This window comes from Lytechinus pictus, chromosome 1 (genome assembly GCF_037042905.1).
Source record: "Lytechinus pictus isolate F3 Inbred chromosome 1, Lp3.0, whole genome shotgun sequence".
Taxonomy (NCBI): Eukaryota; Metazoa; Echinodermata; class Echinoidea; order Temnopleuroida; family Toxopneustidae; genus Lytechinus; species Lytechinus pictus.
In genome coordinates this window covers 3,665,619-3,679,680 of record NC_087245.1, presented here as the reverse complement: position 1 = coordinate 3,679,680, position 14,062 = coordinate 3,665,619, and the positions used below count along the sequence as shown (strand labels likewise).

The 14,062-nt window shown below is 35.9% G+C and overlaps 1 protein-coding gene across 3 annotated transcripts in view; it reads right to left on the bottom strand.

Annotated features, from left to right (window-relative positions):
- Window positions 1–14,062, bottom strand: part of LOC129254262 (collagen alpha-1(I) chain-like) — a 100,020-nt gene that overhangs the window by 27,278 nt on the left and 58,680 nt on the right. For all 3 annotated transcript variants that reach the window (XM_064106887.1, XM_064106937.1, XM_064107002.1), the window contains 3 exons: window positions 9,109–9,207; window positions 6,886–7,102; window positions 2,443–2,496 (listed from right to left, as the gene is read on the bottom strand). In XM_064106887.1, coding sequence (XP_063962957.1) covers window positions 2,443–2,496; window positions 6,886–7,102; window positions 9,109–9,207 — 370 coding nt within the window. The remainder of the gene's footprint in view (window positions 1–2,442; window positions 2,497–6,885; window positions 7,103–9,108; window positions 9,208–14,062) is intronic.

Here is a 14,062-nt window from a genome sequence, read left to right as displayed (position 1 = left end):
TTGCACAGAGTGTTTTCCCCAAAATACCCAAGAAGTAAACTTATATTGTAGAATTGCTATTATCTGCAAAAAGACAAATTTATCAAATTAGTTGGATCCAGCAAGAAAACTAAACATTATATTATAATAGCGATAACATGAATAGTGATGGTGTTGATGAGAAAGCTGTTGATATATATATTATAATATTGATAATGAAATGGAATGATTTGTGACTGATATCATGGATTCTCATAGGGTCCATGATCAAATTAATTTCCAATGATATGATGTAACAAATGAAGGACAGTTTCAAGGAAAGGAGGAGAGAGTGTAAGGAGAAATTAGGAAAATGAATCATGAATCATATTAAGGGAGAAACAAGTGGAACGCCTCTGGCAGTCTTGCCTGCACTATGCCATTCAATATAGCAGCTGTGCTGACTCTGGAAACAGCTATTGAATAATTACGGTATTCACAAAAGAAAACACTCATATGATAAAAAAATATTATGTCCATCTACCCAACATGACCTTTGACCATAATCATGTGACCTAAGACATGTGCAAAACATACTTGTTAACCCTTATATCTATGTTGCATAAACTATGGTTAAGATTTCGATATTAATTCCCCCAACATGGTCTAAGTTCATAGACCCTAAATGACCTTTCACCTTGGTCATGTGACCTGACACTCAGGCAGGATGTTCAGTAAAACTTGATTACCCTTATGGCCAAGTTTCATGAACTAGGTCCATATACTTTCTAAGTTATGATGACATTTCAAAAACTTATCCTTGGTTTAGATTTCAATGTTGACGACGCCGCCGCCGTCGCCGCAAAAGCGGCGCCTATAGTCTCGCTCTGCTATGCAGGCGAGACAAAAATGGATCATTAGAATAACTACATATTCAATAACTATGACTCCAGTTAAATAGCATTCACTAAAGATATATATATCAATAGAAATTTATGTCTGTAATATGAAGGATTATGTTTTGTTACAAGGATTATATTTCATTTTAGATATATGTTTAATTATTGCTGCTGAATAATGAATATAATGTCATGCATTTTGTAAGTACAACTTCACCAGAAGGCACAAATGTTAGAACAAAGAAATTTATTAATACAGGAATGAAAGTTTAGGAACATATTTGTGAGTAAAAGAAAAAAATCCAAGATGACATTGACAAATTAAAAGTGACATAAAAACAGCAATTGTAAAGTTAAGAGAAATGTATTTAATATCCGGGAACCAACTTATATAAAGATAAGGATTTTAAATATTCTGATGGCTGCAGTTGGCTGGATAATCTGCAAACACCAGATTTAAAAAGATAATCATTTAATTTGTTTTCATCTTTATGGGGGGGGGGTGGGTGTCACAAGTTTAGTTGAAATTACATATTCTAGGAACCAAAAGTAAGAGCTAGATTTTTCAGAAGGAATCCCCCAAATCATCTTTATTATTTTCAATCCTCCCATTTGAGCATAGAGAAAGACAGGGAGGCTGCTGTGAATGATACTGACCAGAATTGCAGCAAAGACTTTCTGTTTAGGTGTCTAATCATATTTTCTCATTGATACACTGGAAAAAAGTGGAATTTTGACCATTGCAACTCATAATTTACTCGTAATATGAATTCAAACTTAATTCTTGTAACACAGTGCCAATAATATATCTCTTTATCTCTAAACTGAGCACCCATAAAGAGGATGGAGGAGAGCGATTTGGGTGATTGGATATTAAATGGATGCAGATGTGGAACAACCCATCTGGAGTCATTTTTCATTTTAGATGGTTTCTTACATGATGATGATGAAGATGATAGCTAGGGGAGATGGAAATAGATAGGATGAATTGATGGAATCAAAACACCATTAGAAGGACCGATGAGATGATGAGTATCCAGAGATAGAACCCTCTAAATAACATCCTGACCTATATTATCACCTCTTGGGTATTCCGGCTTCATTACATCCCACATGGCAGGCATGACACATTTCCCATCCACATTTTATTTCTAGATTTATATCAGCTTTATTATATGCACCAAACAAGATTATCCTTTTTATGATTTTTTCCTCAAAATTTCAAATCTTTCTTCACAAGGGCTAGATATTGGTCTAGTTCTCCAATGACTTAGCAAGTAAAATCCAATGCAGTTTATTGATGTACGATGTGTCATAAATCATTGATATTGATGGTAAACATATTTTTCCAGCCTCACAGCCTGGTACCCAACTTATTTACAACAATATCATGGGCGATGAAGAGGATGTGTTCATTTTATCTCCCTGCTGTAACATTCTCTTACATGTGAGATCCTAATTTTCACATCATATTTTGTGTTTCAGATGAATATTGTCATATTACCAAGTTCCATCAAGTTAAAAAAAAACATACCTAGTTTAAACAGAGCACTATATACACCCCTCAGAAGTATTTATAACTTACCTTTCTCTCCCTTGGGCCCTATTGGTCCCTCTGGCCCCTGTGGTCCTGGGTTACCTAAAGGTTTGTTAGATTAAATGGTTAGGGCACAGAACAGACCACAACACACAACATTGAATGGTTAAGAAATCAGAGCAAGAAAGTTACTTTTAAAGCAAATCTACTTTAAACATTTATATTTTTTTCTTGGATCCAAACCATATCACAATCAATGTCTTGCTAATGAGAGCTTCATAGTCCGGGGGGGGGGGGGGGGGGGGGGGGGCACTTACATTGACGAGTGGATACCATGCGCGACCAAAAAAACACGTAAAAACAATGTCTTTTTCAAGATAGGGCACGTTACATGTACATACGTAACGTAATAAGGGTGTCAAAAACACTAAGATAATGAAAAAAGGGTATCTATTTTCACTAGGAAAGCTACATGTTTAGGATCAAATTTTGCGAGGGTGAAAAAAATTAAGACTAAAATGTTTTATAAAGGATGTACTTTTTGCCCCAAGAGTCAACACTACGTGTTTAGAGTACGATTTGCGCGAGATGTGGGAGGTTGTCTGTACTGAACCCAATGATGTAGGTAAGGGTAAAACCGACGACCGATGTCCGTGACATAACAATAAAAATATCGCTGTACTTGTTTAGGGGGTCAATTCAGGGAATACTTGCCAAGAATATCGTTTTGTTTCCAATACTTGTTAAGGGTAGGGTTTCACACGCCAATACTTGTTAAGGGGTGCATTTTCAGAATATGGAAAATATGTGTTTAGGGTGCTTTTTGAGATCCCATGGTCGCGCATGGTATCCACTTGTCGATGGAAGTGCCCCCCCCCCCCCGGTTCATAGTGCATTTTTTTAAAGGATTGTGCTGTTCATGAAGTTATTAAGTCTGGTTCATATAAGTTTATACATATATTTCGATAATAGATCCATGGAAATCACATGTTACACATCTGCATTACAGATAATTAGAAACAACAAAAAGGTTATATGTCAATAAAGACAAGTAGAATTCAAATTTCATTGCAAAAAATAAGGCTACATTACAATAGGTTAGAGGAAACAAATTATTTTTGAAACAGGAACTCTTGTATGAACTGTAGCATCAAACTTGCATTCGAACCTGAATCACATACCAAGGTACACAGGGATGTGCTGTGCTAATAGGACGTCTTTTTACTAAAATTCCCTAACCATAGGGTGGGGGTATGATTGCTAAATTGTTCTATCAAAAGTGCACGTAAGTTATTTTTCTTTTGATCCCTACCCATAATGGTAAAATTTTATGCAAAATTCATGCTTGAAAATGGGTTGGATATGGCAAACTCAGTATCAACTGGTACATACAAGATCTGAGTGCATCTATCATCACCTGTTATATCTCAAGCTTTTAACTCAACTTACATTGACGAGTGGATACCGAGTGGATACCATGCGCGACCAAAAAACCACGTAAAAACAATGTCTTTTTCAAGATAGGGCACGTTACATGTACATACGTAACGTAATAAGGGTGTCAAAAACACTAAGATAATGAAAAAAGGGTATCTATTTTCACTAGGAAAGCTACATGTTTAGGATCAAATTTTGCGAGGGTGAAAAAAATTAAGACTAAAATGTTTTATAAAGGATGTACTTTTTGCCCCAAGAGTCAACACTACGTGTTTAGAGTACGATTTGCGCGAGATGTGGGAGGTTGTCTGTACTGAACCCAATGATGTAGGTAAGGGTAAAACCGACGACCGATGTCCGTGACATAACAATAAAAATATCGCTGTACTTGTTTAGGGGGTCAATTCAGGGAATACTTGCCAAGAATATCGTTTTGTTTCCAATACTTGTTAAGGGTAGGGTTTCACACGCCAATACTTGTTAAGGGGTGCATTTTCAGAATATGGAAAATATGTGTTTAGGGTGCTTTTTGAGATCCCATGGTCGCGCATGGTATCCACTTGTCAATGGAAGTGCCCCCCCCCCCCCCCCCCCCCCGGGTTCATAGTGCATTTTTTTAAAGGATTGTGCTGTTCATGAAGTTATTAAGTCTGGTTCATATAAGTTTATACATATATTTCGATAATAGATCCATGGAAATCACATGTTACACATCTGCATTACAGATAATTAGAAACAACAAAAAGGTTATATGTCAATAAAGACAAGTAGAATTCAAATTTCATTGCAAAAAATAAGGCTACATTACAATAGGTTAGAGGAAACAAATTATTTTTGAAACAGGAACTCTTGTATGAACTGTAGCATCAAACTTGCATTCGAACCTGAATCACATACCAAGGTACACAGGGATGTGCTGTGCTAATAGGACGTCTTTTTACTAAAATTCCCTAACCATAGGGTGGGGGTATGATTGCTAAATTGTTCTATCAAAAGTGCACGTAAGTTATTTTTCTTTTGATCCCTACCCATAATGGTAAAATTTTATGCAAAATTCATGCTTGAAAATTGGTTGGATATGGCAAACTCAGTATCAACTGGTACATACAAGATCTGAGTGCATCTATCATCACCTGTTATATCTCAAGCTTTTAACTCAACTAAAGACATTCAAATCAACTTGAGTTTCAGCTAATTTGAAGAAGGCACTAAATAATGATTTAAAGGATTCAGATTCAAACACAAGCTTGAATTAACATAACGCAGACTTGCAGACTCTATATCAACTAGCTAGCACAAGTTTAGAAGTAAAAGACCATGTGAAATACTATGAAATGCACTTCTATGCTATTTAAGGTGCTGTAATATAACTGTTCTACAGCAAATCTAAATTATGCATTTAACAGTTGATAAAATAAGCTATTTGTATTTCAGGCACCTTACAAAAAGTTTGTGCAGAGCCTTTTAGATAGAACCCTACTCAATGTCTTTCACAAGGGCATTCTTCCATTCCAAACTGTTTTGTGCACGCTGAAATGGGAGGGTTAGAAACAAAAACACTGCACACACTTTTGTTAAGGTGCCTCACTACTCCCCCTAAGCTCCATTATTTGCATATCAAACAGTTTTTTCATCAATAATATTAATCAGTTAATTTTGTTATCTACATGTAGTTTACTATACATACAATATATCACTGAGTGATGATTATCAGCTAAACACAAAACAAAAGCCTCATTTAGCTGGAATTTTTTTTAATGTTTGTGTTCCAAGAAAAATATTTTTAAAATCCTTATCCTGAGAAATATTCAGAGTAATGAAGTATGTGAAAAGAATTACATTGTGAAATAATTAATGAGCTCCCACTAAAAGAACCTTAATTGAGAGATTAAGCTTTGCCAACAAAAGAATGGCTGCCACTGGATGATTGTATTGGCTCCTTATCATACAAAATCTCATTTGTGCTTTTGAAAAGTTAGACATCAGGAGCAGTATTCTGAACGTTATCTTTCTGGTGGATGTCATAACTTTTGTCATAAAAATTGTCATATATTTTGTCCCTTCTCTTTAGCATGCACAAAAAGGGGCTCTTAAATGTGCATAATCCCAATATACAGGCAAAAGACAAAATTTATGACAGGGTCTAGCAGTCATAAATTTGGTCATATCTTTTAGTACCAAATATCATTGATATCCTGCCCAACTTAATGTCTTGCATACAATGATATTATTTAGATTAGATTGTGGTATAAGCTTCACTCATCGTCCATGACTGTTTCTAGAAATACTTTTTCATGCTACAATTAGTTAGGCCCTAACATAAATATTAACTCCTTTTTTCTGTTTTCCCTTTTTTCTATCTTTCTTCTAAAAATCCTTCATGGCCTTCTCTCTCTTTAATTAAGCGCATCAATATATGCGCTATTGCACAATGCCAGCTACTGTTTAAAGCAGTAGCGAACGCAGGATTTTTTAAAAGGGAGGGTTGAATAAAAACTCGACAAGGAAAAAAAAGAGTTTTCACCTGATGAAAATTTGACAATCTGAGGGGGTGGTTGAACCCCCGTTACCCCCCCCCCCATGCATGCACCTAGTTTTAAGGATACGCCCCACATGCCACCGGCCTTCCTATTGTTAAGAAGGGCTCCCACTGGGATCTAACAGTGATCTTGATGGGTTTGCCTTCAAAAAGATGGGTGGGAACTTAGAGAGATATGACAGGGAAAAGAGTACCGATTTATGACAATCATAGCAGTGTCACAACTCAGAGAGAAATTACAAAACTTATGACAAAAGTTATGATAGTGTTCCAGAATACCACCCAGGGTTTTCAGGCAGAAATAAATTAAGAATTTCTTCTGCTACTCTTAGAAATGATAAGCATTACTTGTCAAAAAGAAACTGTTCAACTATGAATAAATTATTAATTGTTCCACCATTGCTGGACACTACAGATAATTGTGCCGGGAAATCTTTTTGAAACTGATTACATCCTTTTGACTATTCTTGTCTAACCTCAGCACCACCACCTTAGAGTTTGCAAATTTCACTAACCATTAAAACCACGTGGCCCTGGGACGCCTGGGTTTCCATGGATACCGTTGATTCCTGGCCAGCCCACTTCTCCTTTCTGTCCTTTCATTGCTGATCCAGGAGGTACAACAACGGCTGGTTGTGATGAGGGCGTGGCCGGAACAGTGGGTGTGGTAGGGGAAACCTTTGGTAGGATGGTCGCAACCTGCTCCAATGGAGGTTGAACACTGGCTGGTAGCTGTCAAAAAACAAAGAAAGACTCTTTTATTTTCTTTGATATCTAATTTAAGATTTTGACGATTGATATCAGTTATAAGAGTTTGTACTGATTATAAGACTGATTGCATCTCTTCATCTCTTTGTTACAGGGAAAAAAGTGGTGACTTATCCTGCTTTTGGACCCCACGGAAGACCAGCATGACCGTGCCAGTCAAGCTGAATGTGGACAATCCACCATATTTTATTGTATATATGCTTTTAATACAGATATATATACTACTACTACTACTACTACTTTGAATGTTATACATCATTAATATTAGTACTTGTTGGTACTCTGGACGTTCATCAATGATTTGTGTAGTATGTAGGAGAAGTATTTTGGACTTTATTACAGACTGCAATTTTCAAACTGTTTTTCTACTTGTCTTCATTCAGTTTTTATGACTTAAATTTTTTACACCCTTTGTCAATGTGTGCTGTTTGCAACACACCTTCATTGTCTACATTGTAACAATCTCGTTCCATTTTTGTCTATACCAAGTCAATGGCGTCTAGGGCTTTAAACATAGAGGTTAATATGCCAGCTTTGAATTTACAGCAAGGCTGTTACCAACCACAGGAGCCTGTGGTAACATAACCTCCACTGGGTTTCTATTACTGTCCATCCCATCTATCAGTCAATGAGCAAACGATCTCTAATGGCTAATTCAGATGTTACATGCCAATGTCTCTGTCAGATGGCTTTATGTAACCTTGATACTAGAGAACTTTGCAACATGAAGCCAGTAGTAAGGGATCTACTACTGAACCTATTCATACTAAAAGAAAGAACCTGAATTAGAGCTGTTGTGGTCCAGTGGATAGGTCTCTGAACTTTGCTCCACAAGGTATGTTCAAACATGGTAGGTCCATGGTTCAAACAAGGAAGTTCAAACTGCTATTCAAATCATTTGATATGACATTAATCTACATTTGCCTCACTAAACCCAGGTGAAGTAAATGTGTACCCAGCAGGAATTAATTCCTTAAAATGATTGTGCATTGTAAAATGATGCTGATCTAAAGTGCAGGTGAAAATATATATAGTCCTTTAGAAAGTATAAACCCATTCATACCGCAGATCTTAGGTTGCTGAGATAGGGAATAATAATCAAGACATGCCCGGGAAATGATACAGAACTTGTTTTTCAACTGTTGCCTAACTTATACCTATTTCATGAGATGCTGGTCTACTGATGAGGACAGGTTTTGAGTCAATGTGAATAAGGTTTAGGTCATTAAACTCCACTCAACAAGTGATGAGGAGTCTATTGGGAGTCTGTATCAGTCAGCAATGCATCTTCTTATATCAGGTTATCAAGCAGGGATGAGAGGACCTTCTATTTCCTTTCTCAAACATATAGGCCTTGGCCTACAACTATCTATTTTATTATAGGTTGCTCCCTCACTTTCCTTTGTCTGTCCTTCCCTCCTCTCTTATTCCTTAAACTACATTGCTACTGATAAAACATGTTTATAACTTGATTAGTGCAAAGATATTCTTCCCCAGCAGCCGTGATGAAAATGTCTTTCCCTGTTATGTATGAACCTCTATTAAATTTCTTCTACTCCTGTCTATACTGTTCTTTTGAAATCAAGGAATCCCAATAAGTCCTCTCTTTTTATCCTCCCACTCATCCTCCATAAGCCACGTTATTTCAATATATGCAACTATAAGCTCTATACACTGAGAGCATGGAGTAAATGACACAAATTAGGACTATCATTCAAATGTAATTGATCAAATTTCAGCTATGATCACAAACATTACCCCCTACCCCCCCCCCCAAAAAAAAAAAACCCTACACACTTAAAATACACTAGGGTGTCCCTCATGACATTCTCCTTATAATTCACTAATAAGAATATTCTTTTACACCCCTGGACGTGGTCATCTTCATCTCTGCCCTCATCCTCTACCCTCTCTCTGTAACCCTTGTGGTTGACATCATCACCATGACAACATGATGAATGCCTGCTTACCCCTGCATTATTTGAAGGAGTTGATGGAGTCTCAGATTCATACTGTGTAGAGTATGTGACTGGCATCCCTGGTATGTCATCATCCCCACTTCCTGAAAACTAATAGTAAGACAAAGAGAATGGGAGAGAGAGAGAGAGGGAATAATTACAGTGAGATAAATTTCACACAACTCGTGTAATTAGATGTAATAAACTTCTGAATTAAGAATAGGCCTAAATGTAACACAAATACAAACAATAAATTACATGTATATATTTCTTTTAAAATACACATAAATTTTATAGATACAATGGTGGAGGAAAACATGAAAATGCCAAGCCGGCCTCTAACAAAAAAGATGATACAAATTGAATAACACAAAATAGATGACGACAAATAAGCAAACAAAACAGGCATAAGTTGGAAAAATATGAAGTAAATACAAAATGAATTTTCAGACCATGATTAATTGGTTTACATGTGTTCCTGACAACAAGAATTTCTTTCAAAAAGAAATGACTGTAACAAAGGGAATTCCACATCTATTTTAACAAGATGTTGAGGTGTGATGCGAGCAGGAACAGAAGGAACTTGTAAGCTCACAAAGTAACAACATAATTATCTGCATTATGACAAATCTGTACCTCACCAACAATGGTTGATAAAACTGCATGTGTATAGAAACTTACCAATATGAATGCTGAAATACAAGATGCCCCTTCCTTCTTACACCCCCCCCCCCCTCAAAACACAGAGCAAAATCAAAAGTTGTAGCTTTTACAAAAATACAACTAGGTCTGTAGACTTGGGAGGTTAGCATATAAAAATAATTATGATCTATAAATGTCAGGATTGATAACTTCAAATTTCTGCTTCTACACCACATAGATGATTGCAATATCATAGAGAGACTTCGTATTGATATCCTACCAGTAGCAGTTTATCACAACCAATGTCATATATCTGGGGCTCTGAACTTTTGACTAGTAGAGTGAGATCTTGAAAATATTCACAGAAAAATGTTTTCTGACAAAATCCACAAAAGCTTGAATGGGATATAGCAGAAAGATCTGATGGAACTTAAATGTATTTTGAGCTAGGCAGGGTTTAGGGAGAGTTATTCCAGGTGAGGAAATAGCTTTGGTGAATGAAAACCTAGATGAGAAGGGATTTAGGAAGTATGGTGATATGGCGATGTAGGAGAGCATCTGAACTACTTGGTCTGATAGAGATAGAAAACAAAACAGAGAGAGAGAGAGGGATGGATGGGAGAGGAGGGGGGGGGGTGGGACAGTGAGAGAACAGAAGTGACAAAGGGGAGGGATAAAGGAAAGAAAGACTAGAGAATGGAATGTTTGGGTCTAAGATATCAACTGGGATTTGATTTATTTCATAAGGCATCAATAACAGACAGGAGAAGAGTAAGACCACGATAAACAAAGAACATCCGCCATGGTGATGACATCACCAATAGTATTCAGGATGGATAGATACTGAAAATTTTCTTTAAAGAAACAACCAAACCGATCAAACCAACAAAGACTTGACTAAGCAAAAATCTACAATAATAAAAAAGAGATGAAATTTGGAGAAATGTGTTAAAAGACCTGCAACTGAATTCCCAAAATACCCCCCCCCTTATATCTATCAGCATATGTTTAATGCATGGGGAATTAAAATAACACTTATCTCAAAATTGATTTGAATATCTTTCAAAAACCAAATGAAGATCTTAAAAAGTGATTTGCAAAGTTTTTACAAGGTTCTCCTAAAATGTACCATGCTTTTGGTGTTGTGATGACTGTTCCCCTTATACTACCTCTTTTGTATTGACATGAAACAGAACCGGACACATTCCCAGGGAAGCAGAATGTAGTAGTACCATGCGTGACACTGAGTATGTTCAGACCAGTGTATATGCATAATTTTTGCATCATATATGAGGGAATATAATATTAAAAAATATTTATCAAATGGGTTGTGCAATGCAAACAGCAGACACCAACTGCAACTGCAATTAGACAGCACCTCCCACTTATACAGTCACAGATGCTATTTGTCGCATAAACATTCAGACTACAGAATGATGCAACTGGTTTTCTATTTGACTATGACCTTGAAAGAAAAAATGCAAAGTACACTGACAAACTGAAATATTCAAAACATTCAATATGACTGTGGGCAGACCAAGATAATGATTTATATTCCGAATTTATAAAACAAAGTAGCTTGCATAGAACCATGTCACAGTCTACCACAAAACCAACGGGTTAAGTGTTCACATTGCCACAAGTTCACAGATATACAATCACTTTAGGAAGTCTGAACAAAGCCAATATCCTGGAAGGATTGTATGTTTTCAATGTCATGGGGATATCGACTGGGAGCTGTGAAAAGATTGAGAAGAGGGATATCAGAAGGGGGTAGGATTAGGGTTGGCTCAGTGGAGAATGAATGACATCAAGTCTTGATCACAGGATGCTGTAGAGAGACAGGTATGCAACATGGAATTCATTAGGGTGGGACTAGGTATGTGGGGTGTCACAAAAGGAAGGTGTAAGGAGGGTGTTTACAAGATCAAGCAAGTAAACAATATGTAGCATCCAGGTGAGTGAGAGGCAAGAAGACTTTGACAAGGGGATGAGATGTGGTAATGCATGGATGACAGGGGAGCAAGATGAGTAAAATGATATATTTCCATCATTACCCCTAACTTCACAAATGACTAGCGACCCTTTCTTGATTTCACTCCCCGAAAGGGTCACCAGTACTACATAGAGTGGTCGCAAATTTGTTTGTAACTTATGAAGAGCTTCAGGAAACACCAACTAGAAAGTATGAAAACTGTAATTTATGGCATTGAGGAATAGGTAAAGCACAAAAGATAATAAAAGTGGATCTAAAATGTGAAGTGAAGGAGAGAGAAGCTGAGGTGAAGAGTAAAGGTTCAAGAAAGAAAGAGAAAAAACAGAATATCAAGATAATGGAAAGGGAAAAGAACAAGGGTATCTCATTGACACAGTCAAATGAAATATGTCCAATAGATTACTGAAAATGGCACATAAAAAACGTTAACGGCAACTGAAATATGAGTGCAATGTCCTATCTTTATCATTTATGATTTACCAAAATCAAGCATGGGTGGATAATATTCCCTGCAGGAAGTGTTTTGTTAACCATTACCTATGCTTGGAAACATTGGCCCTTCTCCATCAGCCTGAATGTCTATATTATCATGATCAGAACAATATAAAGATGATTTATTGTAAAGACTTTTAAAACATTCACCAAACTCAGGATTTTTGCAAAACAGCATGCTATTCGATGAAATATTATGAAGGCAGACCAATGACATCATTCCATTACATGCTATTCAAACTTGAAGCCAGATGTCATATCCCAAATACAAGCAAGAAATCTTACGATTACGATTTTGGCTAAAGGAAATAATGTTAAGCCCAAAGGGTGCTGATTGGGCTTGATTCTCTAAATCAAACTAATTCAAGCCGATGGAGAACCACCTAACTTTGACCACTGGGATATCCTCAATATTTGTTATGATTGTTCTGACAAAAGTTCTCATGAGATTTATCATCAATTCTGGTCTTAAAAGACAGAGAAATCTGATTGGCACAGATATTAAGCATTTTATGTCAATTGGGAACTATATAAGAAATTGAATTTAGGTGTATTTCACAAGATTTTTGGTTGACTCATTTCATTCATGACAAGGACAAAATATAGTCTGAAAAATGCAGAGATATGGGATAGTTTTTTCAAAGGAGGTACAAAATTGAAATTATTGTTAGACAACATGGAAAATGGGTAAATTCTCATGATATTTTCTGTAAATGGATATTCAAATACAGAAACTGATGTTCAGAAGCAAAATATAAGAGGATGAAGTAACATTCATACTTTACGCGTCATTCAGCAGATCTTCACCAGTATCTTCCAAAAACTAAAATTACTCAAAATTCTCTACGTTGTATAGAGGAATCAAGCTATGGAATTATTTGAATAATGATATTAAACAAAGTAAAACTCTAAATAAGTTTTAAAAGCTTCTGAAAGATGAACATTTTCTCAGTATGAAAATCTTGCCAATAGCACATTGTAGGCCACTATGATTTATGATAATTATTTGTTTGTTTGTTTTCCCTCTATATTAGCCCATTGTTTTTTGCATCATATTTCAATAATATTTGTTGTTTACTCTTCATGTATGTCTTATATTGATTTGTATTTAATTGTAATATGGTGGTGCCCCACCTACAAGTATTTTTTTGTTTAACTTCCAGGGGCTCCTAATCCCATGTTTTTGTCAAATGTGTATATACCTGTATTTTTATGATTGATTGAAATAAATTTTGAATTGAATTGAAGTAAAGATATTTTTATCATCACATAATACTCAACTCCTAAATCAGAATTATGTTTTATTTAGTCAATGAATACCACAACCCCAATATATAATTCTGGTACAACAAACACATTGCGATGTCAGTCTGAACTTAAGCTTGAACAAAAAAATTCTTGAATAGTGAAATATGGTGCCAGATTAATGGGTGCTGATACAAAATGACTTCACATAGAAAGTACAGATTGAAATATACAGTATAACTGTGACAGATAGTTTACAATAAATTCATGGATATTTTGATGGAGATCACTTATGACAAACACATGGAGTTCGCATGAGGAGATAAAGATTGTCAGGATTATTTTCAGAAGGATGGAAAATAGAGGAGGATTTACTAGTTTGCAGTTTCTATAGGTGACAAATAGAGCATCAAAGTAAAACACTTTTAAATGAATGATAACCAGATAAGATGGTGAACAAAGAAAAGATTCATGGCTCGTCATGGGTATCAACTATTTCTGTAACTTTTAAAGAAATTATTACTTTTGTACTTGAATGAAATTCTACTTTGTTTAAAATAATAGAAATCAAACAAAGAGTTGCATCTATTC